This window comes from Ixodes scapularis, unplaced genomic scaffold (assembly GCF_016920785.2).
Source record: "Ixodes scapularis isolate PalLabHiFi unplaced genomic scaffold, ASM1692078v2 PGA_scaffold5__190_contigs__length_132052651, whole genome shotgun sequence".
In the NCBI taxonomy this organism is placed as follows: domain Eukaryota; kingdom Metazoa; phylum Arthropoda; class Arachnida; order Ixodida; family Ixodidae; genus Ixodes; species Ixodes scapularis.
In genome coordinates, this window is record NW_024609880.1 from 125,233,325 (window position 1) to 125,248,904 (window position 15,580).

Genomic DNA, 15,580 nt, shown 5'->3' on the forward strand with positions numbered 1-15,580 from the left:
TCACACACAAGCACGAAAGTGCTTTGGTGAGGCAGTAATCAACGTATGTCCATGATCTTGTGCTAATAAAACAATTATTATTATTAGTATTAGTATTATTATGCGCTGGAGACAGTCTATTCAACGAAGGATGTTTCCACCTAGTAGACAATGCGTGAAGCTCTTGACGTTTCGTCCTGCTCACGCTTCCCGTGTACCCTTAAGCTGAGACTAAAAGTTCCGCCTTCAGCGCAAGCTTTCTGCCCTCGCTAAAACAAGTGCAAACGCGCGAGAACACGCAACCAAAGCACTGCAGAAGCCACTCAGCGAGCTCGCGCTGAAGGCGGAGCTTGTATAATCTCAGCTTAAGGGCAAACAAAGTATCGCGAAATGGCGCAAGAGGCGGCCCTGGTGCCAACTAACCCGCAGTGAAAGCGCACTAAAATGAACCGGGGAGCGCTCGTTCGATCGGCGACAGGCTGTTTCATGACCGATGGTCGCATTAGCGCGGACGGCGTGGGGCTCGACACTGTGGGCTCCGTGTGTTGGCGGGCCTAATCGAGCACTCGTTCTTCTCGCGTCCGGGCTTTGTCGGTCTGCTTGGATAGACGCTTCTATTCTTCTCCACGCACAATGGCGCCATTCTTCTTTGGAAGCGATCTCTCGGTTCGAGCTGACCCTGCTGTTAAGGCCTTTGTTGCTAGACTAGGCCGAAGAAAGCGGTCTAGACGTGCACCAGAAGAATGCTCGAAGCGAGCTATCTGAAGCGTTTTCATTTCGCTACATTCGAGCCAAGCCATCGAAGCTCCCAACATTGGAGGTGGGTACGGCTGTCTGTTGTGTCTGTTGGTTCTGAGCCTCTTTCTGTGGTTTCCAATTCAGGTTCGATTGTGCAGTTGTTAGGGTGAATCGAACAACTTTCAACCGCACATTGAAAGATCCGTCGCTTTTTGCGATTCCACGTTTCACCTGAGCGAGAGATACATCCAGTCTGGGATGTGCATTCCCTGAACGGAGGACATCCAGGCGGTGTATTTCATCTGCAGCGCGAGATGTTCCGTCGCAAACTGCAACCACGGCCCCCTTCTGCGCCCGTCCCCGGCAGCCGAGAAGCCAGCCAGTCGCCCGGCCACCGCCCGTCGACGCCACCTCCCCTGGCGCTCAGATGAACCACTTCACGTGACGAGCCTCGTTTTACGTGCCGCATCCCTCGGCCGAAGCTGCACGTCGAGGGTTTCCTCTTTTACGCCATGCCTTTGCCTCTCTGCCGCGAAATGTCTGCTGCAACTTAAGATCTGTAGGAGAAGCTCCGGTTTTCGATGGTACTTCGGTGCGTGCGCAGCCAGCGCACAACGGAAGGCAGCGAACGCGTGCTGGAGGCTGAGCTTCTCCCGCTGATCTTCAGTACTAAAGGACTATAGTCGGTGAAAATATACAAAACAAAGTCGACAAACCGTAACTGTGGACTACATCTATTTGTTTGCAGTAACGGGTTCTCTTTGCAGTTTCGCGGAACAAACGTACACGAAGTCGCTTCCCCGCGAAGGCAGCTGCTCCTAGCACGCCGGTGCAAAGCGGTGAAGCCCGACGCGCGCGCCGAGGCAAAGCTCCGTGGCTTCACGCTCGCTGAGGTATTCTACTCAATAGGGCACCCTGACAGGTCCGTCGAAAGGCAGCGGGGCCCAAGACCACGATGCGACGTTCCACGGTCGAGGCATTCCGACGCATGTTCTCGGAGTCCGGCGTGCCGGGGCTGCGCGTCATCCTGGGCTTCTCGGCGCCGAGCCGGCGCCTCCTGTGGGCGGCCGTGCTCGCGCTGCTCGTGGGCCTGGGCCTTCACGACCTGTACGCCGCCTTCAGGGACTTCGCCCAGTACGAAGACACTGTCGACGTGGAGCTCTCCAGGTTGCCCGAGGGGCTCGTTTTCCCCGCCGTCACCATCTGCAACCTCAATCAGGCGGGTCACCACAACTTCTGTCCGTCCACGCGCTATTCAGCCGGGCTCACCCTGTATGATCGCGCAAAGAAGGCTTTCGTGCGCTGTAATGGCGCATTCACACTGAAAGCGGATCCGCGTTCGCAAAGCGGTTGCGAACGGGGTTGTATAACGATTTAGTACAATTGCACGCGCATTTGATGTCATTAAATGCGCGTGTAATTGTACTGGACCTTTATACAACCGCGTTCGCAACCGCTTTGCGAACGCGGATCCGCTTTCAGTGTGAATGCGCCATAACAGTCTCAAAGCCCGTCATTTTTATGGCCTTATTAAAGCCGAATATTGGGGCCTCTGGAACCAAAAACCGCGCTTCGTATTTTACGCAAATCCTTCCAGGTGGTTTCTTGCGCGCTTTGTTACGGAAATTGTCCACTGCATAAATGTAGCCAGGGAAAGGGCTTGAAACGGGTGTTGAAATATTGAGGCCATATTAGAAAGCCCCTCCTTGGTTGCGCAAAAATGAACAGGAAACTCTGGCCTGTTATTCTTCCGTTGAGGCGTTGTCTCGATATTATGCTTGGCACCCTTCAGATAGTTGAAAAGCGCGACGAGCTGCGATAGTTTAGAGTAACGATGTCAAGTATGCGGTCAAGCTCCCACTGACGGCTCTTTCATCTACCCGCGCAATGCCATTGCATCACCGTTAGCAGGCGGTACCGGGGGCCATCCTTTCTGCGGATATAAATATCACACTATTCATTGACAACTGGTTGAGACATGGTTAGATGCGTCTTCTTTGCGAGAATATGACGCTGACTGTAGAATGATGCGCTTGGTGCAGACAGCGGCAGCGGCCTCCCGCGCAGAAAACGGGCCATCGGAGATGAAACCGCAGACGCGGAGTGGACGAGCTGCTCGTGTAAATGGACGTTTATTGAAAAACACGCAATTCGGCGCTATCACCCAGACATTCCAAAGCTGGACCATCACTTTACCGATGTGGCCGAGCGTGTTCCCGAGCGCGCAGCTGAAGATCTGCCCAGTGCATGCGGGGCAGAGCGTTTGGCGAACTCGAACCGCCCTCGTCGCGTGCCAGGTACGTCGCTCGGTCTTCTGCGGAGACATCGTGCTGAACCGCAGCACCGCCACCGAGTGGCAGCAGAAGCTGTGCTGCGACCGGGGACCCCGCCCCATCTGGGTGAGCAGCCTGCGAGATCCTTCGTCATTCATCACGTTGGTTGACGAGACTGTGGGGCGCTTTAGCCCGAGTACCGCTGAAGCGACGACCGGAAACGGGATCCACGCGAAGACCTTTGAAGGCTTCTCATAATTAGTTCTCATGAACTAAGCACGAGTGAGCATGCAGGCTACGCGCGTGTGAAGCTGATGAGTATCGGCTGTTTTTGTTGGTCTAGAGGGATTCGGACATTGGGCTCCTCGTAGGGAGAGAATGCAACGACTCTCTCATGGGGAGTTTATACTTTCGGATTTGTGAGGAAATCCGCGCTGGCCGAAAGGGGAGTTTTGAACCGGGTGGCGACATTGACTCGTCGCTGGCGAAAAATCTCAATATGGGTCCCGGGCTGATCCAGATTTTCCGCCAGCGACGAGTCGATTTCGTCACCCGGCTCCAAAAGCTACTTTCCGCCTGCGCGGATCCGCCCGCGAATCCGCAAGTGTAAACGCGCCGGCACAATGAAGCACTTCTCGAAGGCGCTTTGATGGACACTCGATTCTCCGTGTAGCCGGGAGTGACGGGAAAACAGGGTGCCAATGTCCGAATGAAGGAGCTCTTTAAAAGCTGTGAGGCAGGGCTCTTCGGCCTTTGGAAGGTCTCCCGAGTACTTGGGGCCCTTTCCCTCCCCTTAGAAGCACCGCACAAGCAGCCTCGCACACGCAGCCCTGCACAAGTAGCCCTGCTCAAGCACCACAAGCAGTCCACACCGAGAGCTGGTGTATCACGCTCTGAAACGCTCGCCTTCCGGACGAGCGTCCCTTGGTGTCTTCGCCCGCAGCTGCCCGAGGACGAGGCCTTGGACCGTAAGGAATTCTTCAAGTGGGTGACGGAGATGCAGCGCCGCAACGCGGCCACGGCCCAGCTGCTGGGACACCAGCGGGAGGACATGGTGCTTTCCTGCCGCCTGGACGACAGGGACTGCAACGACCCCCAGTGAGCAGCCTCCACGAGGCGACGCTTCCGGGCCGCCGTTTGGCTGTTTTGTCTCGCACCATTTTGTTGTAATTTTTTTGTCATTTATTGGTACCTTCAGGGCCCGAAGGCATTACAGACGGGGTGGGATTATAACGTACAAGTTAAAAGAGCACTCAAATCACGAATCAAGTCCTAGTAGTGCAGATACAGCATTTTTGAAATCAACAGGATTAACAATTGTGGTGATGGATGTGGGGAGGTGATTCCAGTCAGCAGACGTACGGAGGTATGAATGATTCGTAATAGGTATTATTGTGACACTGTGGAATTTCGACTTTATGTATGTGATCATTACGGGATGATATATAGGATGCCTCCAGTAAGAGTTCATAAGTATTGGGTTGTGAAAAAATATTTTCTGAAATATCTGTAGGCACGTGATTGAAGCATCGGCTGAGGGCGAGTATCTTAAATACCACACGACACACTCAAATTGGTAGTGCACGAAAGCTTATAAGTTTCATCACGCCTACTTTCTTTCTTCCGATAAATAAAACATTTTCTCACTCACTCTAGCAACCAAATGGCAGATTGACGTCATGTGAAAACGCCCTAATTGGGTAAACTTGCGGAGTAAATCAACGGACCGATTTTGGAACTGTGATTGAAGATTGGAGCGTATTTAGGACATCACATGGCCTGGTTTTTTCGGGGCGAAGAGGGGAGAGGGGGGCTCAGGTAAACACGCCGCCGTCATTCACGCGCTAGCCTACCAGATTTTCTTACACTTGTCGGGTAGGCAAATCTGGGAGCCAGTTGAAGTACAGGAATCACCGAGGCGTGCTGACCTACGCCTCGACACCCCTTCCTCTCTCTTCCCCCATAAAGCGGGCGATGTTCATGAAAATGCGCAATGCTGCAATAGACCGATCTCAGCAGCCAGTTTGACTACGCCACCGCTGCCGCAATGCATTGAGGGACCTGTAGTCTTTCTGCACGTGCGACAACCTCGCTGGAGCTCTGCGCGTGTGGAGAATGTGGTGGTACGAGCCGTCTTGTGCACTGCTGCCTGCCTCCTGCGAACTTAAGTTATGGCGGCGTCACGCATGCGCCGAACGCTCGGTGAGATCAATCTGTTGGCTCCGTTGACCCCACCAGCTTTTTCTAGAACGCTTCCGGGGCACCTGCTTGACGGGGTGTCGCGGCTTCTGGGCACCGAGTCGTTTGAAGGCTCTAAGTCTTGTGGTATACAAACAAGTGGGGGCAGCGGCGTGGGCTGGAGCCCAAACAGAGACCTTCAGCAGCGACTACCCTCCGGCGATGGCCACGCGCCATCGGCGAAGGTCAAAGCCGGCCTTGAGGACTGTTCCCTTCCCACAGTGCAAGAAGAGAGAAAGAGGTGTTGGAACACGGCCAGACAGAGGGTCTAAATTTCACCTGTGCTTCGCGCAAATCCCGATGTCGGGTTAGGGCTGTGCGCGACCTTGAAAATCTGTGCTCAAATAAAGAAGGTTTCACGAGCTTTTATCATGCTGGGCCACGTCACGGCATTTGTCGCAAACGGGAGCAAAACTTGGATCCACTTGCCCCCGTGGCTTGAGACTCTTTTGTCTCCTTCCACCGCCCATAGGCGGATGCAGCTCCAGATGTACGGGCGCTACGGCAACTGCTTCTGCGTCGGGTGCGACCGCAGCGCCCCCGAGCACCGACTCCAGGTGTCCATCACCGTGGACCAGGGTAAGGGCCGCAGGGTCGGACGCGTCCTCCCGGTCTCTGTGTGTCCACGCAGCGAGACACAGAGGTGACGTGACGCCGGAGCAGCATGGCGTCCTTTTCCTCCCGCTGATAGCCGTTTCTCGTCTTCTTTGTCGAAGATGGGCAATGAAAGCGCATTGCGCTCAACGGAGACAGCCTCTTTCACAAACCTGGGCCTACTTGTCCAAGGTATTTTTTTATACGTGGGAAAAGTTACTGGGTGGAAGTATTAATTTTATTTAACAGAAAATAGTGAACTATGTGTTCAGGATACACAAAGAGTATGTATATATATATTGTTAGAGGCCGACGAAGAGGAGGACGAGGAGTAGAATGGTGCCCTAGAGAACGTTAAGTGGCATTCCGTCAGCCGGAACTGAAGTTGACTCCAGTGAGCCTGTAACATTTTGGTGGCAGCGGTGGGATCACTTCTAAACTTCGATGGCGAATCCACTGCACGTTACGTCCCACTCCGGCAACACTTCGCAGCGAGCAGCTGAAAATGGCTTCTCCATGAGCGTTCCAACGCAGCTACAACGCCTTCAAACTGGCTTGAATGTTCTTCCGAGTGACATCAATGGGCCACAAAGGGACGCTTTGGGGATTTCTGTAGATGACCTCAACGCCTGTCCATCGACCCTGGATGAAGGTGAGATCGTTTCAACAGTTAGCCCCTTGACGAATGTGAACCGAGGTACCCGTGCAAGGACTAATCCGTCACTGAAGTTAAAACCCTTCGACGGCAGCGTACCAGTTCACCTTTATCTGTACCAGGCTGAAATTATTGCACAAGCCAACGGCTGGACGGAAGACGACAAAGTTCACGCGCTCGTCTCCCAGTTGCAAGGACCAGCTCTAGACGTGCTTTACCAATTTGATGGTATTCCCCTATCATTCCCGGCCCTACGTGAAGCACTGGAGCGACGTTTTGGAGATAGCCATCTCCAACAAGTGCACAGCTCGGAGTTAAGTTTACGCCGTCAGCGCTCTCACGAAACCCTCCAGGAGCTGGCAGCCGACATCCAGCGCTTGATTGTCAAGGCACACCCTGGAGCCCCAACAGACGCAAAGGATAAGATTGGCACCTCCGCTTTTGTAGACGCAATAGCTGATCCAGAGGTTCAAGTATTTGTACGTCTTTCACGACCTACAAACGTCAAAGATGCCCTGGATCAAGCGCTAAACGCGGCAACTGCTCAAAGGGCCACAGAGTTTGTGCAGAGGGCTAGGCATCTACAAGAGCCGCCATCACCACTTTCCGCCTTATCTTCGGCGCCCAAAACGCGGCATGGTAGTAGGAAATACAATCCTACACAAAAACCAGCCCGGTCTGAGGCCACTGATCAAGCTTCCAGGGTTAACGGTGGAGCGAGCACGGTGCTTTCTTCAGTAACTCCCCTAAAACTTCCTCTGACATCAGTGGCAAGTAACCAATCGTCGGTTCCAAAATTTACTGTTTGGATCGAATGTATTGGATACCAAGATGCTCTTCTTGACACTGGAGCAGCAGTGAACGTTCTGGCATCATCCCTGGTTCCAGCAGACGCACGTCTTCGTCCGACGTCACTTGGATTGTTCACTGTGAACGGTACTGCAATTCACACCCTGGGTATTCTCACTTTGCAAGTGAAAACAGTTGGGAGTACATCACCAGTGGAGTTCGTGGTGCTCGAGAACTCTGTTTGCCCGGTAGTGCTTGGCTACGAGTGGTGCCGTAAGAATAACTTTCTTAATAATGAGTTTCCGGCTTCAAGAGGCAACAGAATCGCAACATCGACAATTGACCGCAGTAAGTTCTTATCAAGGCACAAGCTACATCTTGGTGCCGCTCGAGTTATCTTCAACGTATGGAATGTCACCACTGCACTTCTGAGAGATTCGCTAGACCACGTCCAGAAAGTGCTTCGAGCTTTGCTTGGCACCGACACAGCAAGTATCGCACTTGTGACAAGCAACGTCTACGTATGCAAAACGGTCACCATACCCCCGAGCTCTGCTGCGTGGGTTCCGGTGAATACGCCCGACCAGAGCTTCAGCGGCGACGTCATTTACGAACCTCTCCTTCAAGCTAAACCTGGACACGAGTTTGTCTCCCCCCACACTTTGGCATCTTCTCTGCGGGGAAACTTCGTCATCTTGGCAGTAAATATTGGATCACGCTAAAACCTGGGGAACAAGTCGGAACCGCCCAGCCCTCCTGCCCTGAAGTGCAGGTGAATACAGTCGCACTTGAATTCAACTCACAGGCAGACATACCCAGTCTTCCATGGGAAAAATTTAATGTTAATCCTGACCTTGACGCAGAACAGATGACAGCACTTCGACAGCTTCTTCAACGTCATCGTAGCTGCATCGCACTTTCTCCAAATGAACTCGGCTGCACGTCTTTAGTCGAGCATTCCATCGACACTGGGGACAGTCGACCTATTCACCAGTCACAGCGTAGGTTTGCTCCATCCGAACGGAGTGTTATTCAAACGCAAGTTAAGGACATGATTCAACAAGGGGTGGTCGTTCCTTCATCAAGCCCATGGTCCTCTCCAGTGGTGCTCGTCCGAAAAAAAGATGGTGCAATCCGGTTTTGTGTTGACTATAGAAAAATCAACAGCCTTACGAAACAGGATGTGTACCCCCTACCTCGCTTGGATGATGCCCTGGATCGACTACAGGGATCAGAATATTTCACCACCTTGGATCTCCTGTCAGGATACTGGCAGGTTGCGCTGGACCCCAAGGATGCAGAAAAATCTGCGTTTGTAACACCTGATGGACTCTACCAGTTTACAAGAATGCCTTTTGGGCTGTGTAATGCACCTGCAACATTTCAGAGATTAATGGACAGGGTGCTAGGCCACCTGAAGTGGACCATGGCACTCGTATATCTAGATGACGTAATTGTCTATGGAAGCACATTTGATGAACACCTCCAAAGACTCACATCAGTATTGGATGCGCTCTCCTCTGCCAATCTGCGCCTGAAACCGGAAAAGTGTTACTTTGGGTATAAAGAGGTAACCTACCTTGGACACGTTGTATCGAAAAGAGGGATTACACCAGATCCTGTCAAGCTTCAAGCCTTCGCAGAGTATCCTGTTCCAACATCCTTAAAGGAAGTAAAAAGTTTCCAGGGATTCGCATCATATTTCCGCCGATTCATTTCTGACTATGCGCGCCGTGCGGCTCCAATGACCCGTCTGCTACGCAAGAATGTACCCTGGCAATGGACAGCACAGGAACAAGCTTCCTTTGGAGACCTGAAGAGTGCCTTGTTGAGTGCTCCAATTCTCGCCCACTTTGACCCTGCTAAGGCGACCTATCTCCGCACAGATGCCAGTGGAGAGGGACTCGGTGCTGTTTTGTTGCAACAAGATGGCGACGACACGCAACGTGTTGTTTCATACGCAAGCCGCCGTCTGACGGACGCAGAACAGCGGTATCATTCTTCAGAACTTGAGTGCCTTGCACTAGTCTGGTCAGTGCAACACTTCCGGCCATATCTCTACGGGCGACACTTCACTGTTGTGACCGATAACTCAGCCTTGACATGGCTCCAAAGCAAGAAAGATCTAACGGCCAAACTAGCTCGTTGGTCGATTTTACTTCAAGAACATAACTTCACAATTGTTCATCGGAGTGGCAAAGAACACCAAGATGCAGACTTTCTATCTCGTCATCCGATGAAGGACATGCCGGATTCTCCTGACCACGATGCTTGCTTTTGTGCGTCTACATTTAATTTGAACGCAGGCCAGGAACAAGATTGTGAAATCCAGGACATCGTGTCTCGACTTCAAACGACTGACGTACCACCCACGACTAATCGCCTACGTAAAGCGTACCAGGTTCGTGCCGGGTTACTTTGCCATCGCAGTTCCAGCACTAAACATTGGGTGCCAGTTGTCCCTTCTTCACTACGCGGAGCGGTACTGCATCTTTGTCACGATGACCCTACGGCGGGGCATCTAGGCCGTGACAAAACTTTCCAGAAGATATTAGAAAGGTACTGGTGGTCTGGGCTTCGAAAGGACGTGGCAAGCTACGTAGCCTCTTGCTCACAATGTCAGCAACGCAAGTCACCAAATACAAGCAAGCCATGTGAACTTCACCCCATACCACCACCTGAGGCTCCATTCGAGGTGTGGGGGATCGACCATCTCGGGCCTTTTCCACGTACATCAGACGGCAACCGCTACATTCTAGTGGCGGTAGATCATCTTACCAAATGGGTAGAGTTATGCCCCGTGGCCAGTACATCAACCGAAGAAGTCGTGCGGTTCCTTAGAACCCAGCTCCTCCTGCGACACGGAGTGCCACGGATGATCATAACTGATCGAGGTACAGCTTTTACCTCTGCCGTGTTTTCAGAAGAGCTAGCCTCTCAAGGCATAACTCATGCTAAAGCAGCTCCCTACCGACCGCAGACGAACGGGTTGGTTGAGCGAGCTAACAGAACAATTGCTGGAATTCTTTATTCGTACGTAAATGTCAAACACACTGATTGGGACACTTTTGTTCCTTTTGCCGCGTTCGCGATGAATACCGTGAAGCAGTCAAGCACCACTTATACACCATTTCAACTTGTTCATGGTAGAACGGCGGTGCTTCCTCAAGAATGCTCATCATCTGTAGCGTGGCGGAATAGGGGAGACGATTTTGCTGACAATAACTTTCAGCACCGCCTAGATGACGCACGAAAACGAGCAAGAATGGCTATATTACATTCCCAACAGCGTGCGGCATCTCGATACAGCGCTCCTGGCTCAACGCCATGTCTATCTCCGGGTGACTTGGTCCTGGTTCGGAGGGAACAGCGAAAGAAAGGTCGAGCACAGAAACTTCTGCCTAGGTATAGGGGTCCCTGTGAAGTCACTAAGAAAATTGGACCACTAACCTATGAAGTTCGAGATTGGGGAACTTCACGGAAGACCAAGACATTTTCAGCGCATGTGCATCACCTGAAAATGTACATCCCACGCACAAGTGCGCCTCCTTCTTCTCCGGGTCAGTGAATTGTGGGAACCAAAGGGCCGATGAATTGCTTTTTGTGCTGTGATAACTTTTACGGGGGCGGGGGAGAGTGTTAGAGGCCGACGAAGAGGAGGACGAGGAGTAGAATGGTGCCCTAGAGAACGTTAAGTGGCATTCCGTCAGCCGGAACTGAAGTTGACTCCAGTGAGCCTGTAACAATATATATATATCCTATTTGTGTATCCTTGTCTCCCGTGTATCCTTTCTCCCGTGCGAAACGGCGCTGTGCTGTTTGCAGACCGGTGGCGTTGCTGCGTTTCCATAGGAGCTAAGCCTTTTTCTTTCTTTACTTTTTCCTCGGGTAAGTTCGCTCTTCGCAAATTTTACAGAAAAGTAAAATGCACCATCTGTGGGCAACGCTGCACAAAGTCGTAGCGCGATAGGTTAAGAAACCGAATTTTCCGGTCGATTTAAAGAGCCTGCCGTCTCCTTGTTTCACCCTGTAGTATAGCTGGCTTAACATATCGCTACACACATATTTTTCCACTTAAGATAAAGTTGCTCATATATAATTCCTTATTTTATTCGCATATAAATTATAATTGCCTAGGATGGGAGCACAACCACTGAAAGGAATCTTTAAAAAAAATCATATTACAGAAAAAGCTAATGAGAAGCATTCGCTATGATGCAACTGAATTTCCAACAGAAAATATTTGCATTAACTCCGTGCAATGAAAATCATGATTTGTAGATATGCCGCTTATCTACTAGCTCAAAAATTGAAGAAACAAAATCAAAAATCGCTATCTCAAATACCTAGTTAATTTAACGGAGAAAGTGTACAGATATCCGACACGAAGTATGGAACCGTGGGAAGTACCGTTTCTTAGAATAAATTATGTTCACCACGCATTAACATAGTCTTCCGATCAATTTGAGCCAGCTTAGCTCAAAAAAATTGAAATTAACAATATATCAGCGACCACCTTACGCGATGTGTTATTCAACCCTATCGTCAATTGCAGCGGCATATTATTGCATTTACAGTTGCATTCAAGTTTTTGTTTTGTTTTGTTTTGTGCGTATAGTATAATTTTTAACGTCAAGGTTTACGCTTTTTTTTTTTTTTCATTTCAAAACGTGGTCTACTGCTCAGTGCTGCATATTTGGGGAAGGGGCGACCTGTCAAGCTAAAAGAAATAATTACAAAGGAATAATAATTTCCTAATCAAGAAAATTGTCCTTATCTTTGTCCGTAAAAAAACCTTAAAACAACTAAAAAAGGAAACAATGTTTGCAAGTCACAAACTACGCCATGAAAACACACAGTGTAATTAACGAAGAAACAGTTAGGCCGCAAACAAGCTGGTGACGGTTTAACATTTTAGGCAAAACCCCGAGACTGGGGTGTAATTAAATATCAAATTTACGTCGAATTACAATTATAGGGAAAGGAACACACAAAACAAAAGAACACAGAAATTACGTTTCTTAACTAACCTTATTTATTTTTTTTATTTTTTTTTTAAGAACGTACGGGCAATGATCTACGAGATGTTGCGCGCCGAAGGAACCAATTGAGAAGATGATAACCCGTGCACAAGGACCGAGAGAAAAGCTTCGCTTGGTAGGACATCTAGTAAGTCTCGTTTAATGACGCAATTCGTACGGTTTAGTCGCGAGGCAGGCAGGACGCACGCAGTGAGAAGTAGTATCACGTCTTATGAAACTAAATTATTGATTCTCAAATGAAACGAGCTCGATCTTGTTTTCACTCACCACTTACCAGGAAAAACCCGCCAAGACACCCGAGCCACGTTCGGTGAGAGAAAAACTAAATTCGGGCAGACCCAACTATGTTTTTGTCTACTCAAGGCCCGAAACTGGAATAAGGACACAAACGGAAAATTTGGAAATAGAAGCAAAAGACACAGGCGAGTCGTCTTCTCCGGTGCCTTTATCTTCAACTTCAAAGTTTCCTATTTTTCCCTCACCAGAGTCTCGAGTTTTGAACTTGATGGTTCGTGATTACTCTTACATCACCCCGGTAGCGCGAATCAATTTCCTAAATATAAATTTACACAGTGAGGGCCGAGAGTCAAACTCTGGCCCAGCGCGAAAGGTGGGCTCTGCGACGGCCCAGGGCTGCGGCTCCTGCTGAACGTGGAGCCCGAGGAGTACCTGCCGCTGTCCGTGGAGGCCGGCTTTGTGGTGAACGTGCACCAGGCGGGCGTCCAGGTGGACTTCCGCAGGGACGGCGTCTTCGTACCTCCCAGGCACACCACCTTCGTCAGCGTGGACCAGGTCGGGCTGCCCGCACTACAATGCATATACGGTCTTCCGTTTTCGGGTTTTACATTTCTCAAAATTCGGGGAGTAAAAATGTGGCGCTTTGTTCCGTGTCTGGTAATCGGAAAGAAATCGGGTTTTTCAGGCAGACGAAAAGACAATAGAAAACCAAATTAATTAAATATTTAATGGGGTGAACGTTTGCCAGGAACGAAAAAGAACACACGTGGAGAAAACAGTAGCGAGCATCGACGGCGGTGGCAGCAAGCGACGGCACGTCGGCGTAACAGCTGGATAACGCGAGAGAGAATCAATGAATGAATCGGCGTTGCGGCCCTCAGCTCTTTGTCTACTATGCTCGTCATTTCGAATGTTCGACCTAGGATGTTCGGGAAAGAACTTGAGCGAGACTGACTAAGCAAGGTCATTCTGGCCTCCTTATCGTTTGCGCTCAGAGTAAGAGTGTACACGAATCTTCTAGATCAGGGGTGGCCAGGCTGACCCGGCGTAATAGCCACGAACAAAACCACTAAACTTCCAAGAGCCGCCTGGGAGATGGAAGGCAGAAAAAAAAAAGAGGGGGGGTTTCAAGCTTTCGTTCAGAGCAATAAATGAAACTATTTTAGGTCTATCCGAATCAAAAGCAGTCCGACCGTACGTAGGGTAGCAGTAGCACAAGACTACCAAACCGGAACCGGTCTTTCAATTTAAAATGCATTCCATTTCTATTTTCGGGGAAGTGCTCATGTGACCAAGAAAGAGGCGGGGGGAGGGGGGGGGGGGTTAGGGGGTGAGGTTTACTAGGGAGCCGCGAGCCACAATTTAGCACGTAAAGAGCCGCAGCTAGGCCACCCCTGTTCTAGATGAACGAGGAAGCGTATCTTCTTGATCATGCATGTTGCGTTACTTCCCCCTTTAAAAGCGCATCGCCCCGATGCAACACAAAAAAAAAAAAAATGGTGAGCTAAAACGTCCTCTGAAAAACGAACAGTCCTCAGTGCTACCGAGCACAGAACGGTTTTAGTCGAACGATGTGAACCACCTCGGGTCGTGGTCGACGCCGTGATGATGTTTGCATTCCATCGGGCACCACTTCGTAGTTGGCCTCTCCGAAGCGACAAAGTGCCTTGCACGGTCCAAAGAACCGTTTCAACAGTTTTTCGCTGAGGCCACGAACACGATGCCGTCCAGCGAACACCTTTTTGATTTGCCGGTTTTCAGTTTGTTCACGTGGTCTTGATTGCGTCTTCCCCTCGTATAGGTCTTGGCTGTGGTGAACCTCACCGTCATCCTTCACCGAATTGTTTCCGAAGTATTTTTCAGATGTTTGAAAAGGCAATCCCCTCTTTTCCGACGCCACCGCAGTCAGGACTGCAGACAATGGCGGGGCGGCGGGTGTCGGCAGGCGACGCGGACCGGAACCGCTGGCCAGTGCCGACAAGACCGACTCTCTCAGAACTGCTTTGTAGCAGGAACCGCCGCAGAAAAAAGCGGAAGACGAAAGCTCGAGCCGTAGGCCTGAATAGAAAATGAGTGAATCCCCAAACACCCTGCTTGGCACGACTCTTTGGGTGATTTAACTTGTAGGCGGAGCCTAGGCGTGCATTCACGAAACGCTTATGAAAGGAAATTCAAGCCACAAAGTGTTGGCAACTTTTCTGCGTAAGTCGTTTCGATCTAAGGCCACCGTCTGGTTGCAGACAATTCTGAAGAGGTTGGAGCCGCCGTACATGAACCCGTGTCAGCCGTCTTGGCCAGAGGAGTACCTGCAGCACACCCGGCCCGGGAGGGATGTGTACACGAGCAGAGTAAGTCTCCCCTTGCGTCTAGATTCAGCATGAGTGTATTGGCAGACAACGGAAAGTTCCTGTGCTTCAAGGGGCGCCCTGTAGCTGAGAGATTTAGCGAGCGCAGTTCGACCGCTACACAGGGGTCTCTGGCTTGCATCACGCCGACACACGAATGCATGCCGGTACAGTGCTCGTCCAGGGCCGCTAAACTCGTCAAATACAAAGTTGGGGCCGATGTTCGCGGAGCAGCGGATTGGGCTCATGATGATGGCATCACGCGGGACGAGATGTCAATCATCCAAACTCGCTCGGTACCACGGTGTAAGCTCGGTACTCAAGTTCCAGCGAGATTGTGAAACACAAAGTTGTAGCGAGCTTCAACACCGTGGGGCCCGCCGATTGAACGACTGCACTGATGTCGCGCTCGCGTGTCCCTACATCCGTACGCCACTCCCTGCCAAGGGCCGCTCCACTGTACCCGCTCATCTCATGCTGCGTCACCATTTGCTTCCTAGGGCCGCTCGAAACACAGGCCACTGGCGCACTTGCAAGACAAACGCAAACACATCGAGAGGCTTTACTCTATGAAACACAGTTCACACCCCACCCCTTCCCATTTCAATCTGGATGAGCATCGTACCTGCGTACCGTCGTGTATCACTACTCCAGGCTAGCGATTGTACTGCACTGGCTAAATTTCTCGTC

General features: G+C 50.8%; 1 protein-coding gene across 1 annotated transcript; it reads left to right on the forward strand.

Moving 5' to 3' along the window:
• Positions 1-960: 960 nt before the first annotated feature.
• On the forward strand, positions 961-14,926 carry LOC120836017 (acid-sensing ion channel 4-B-like). The gene is made up of 5 exons (XM_040205790.2): positions 961-1,936; positions 3,934-4,088; positions 5,701-5,807; positions 12,940-13,100; positions 14,786-14,926. The coding sequence occupies exons 1-5, from the start codon at positions 1,673-1,675 to the stop codon at positions 14,924-14,926; spliced, it is 828 nt and encodes a 275-aa protein (XP_040061724.1). The 5' UTR covers positions 961-1,672.
• The last annotated feature ends 654 nt before the right edge of the window (positions 14,927-15,580 follow it).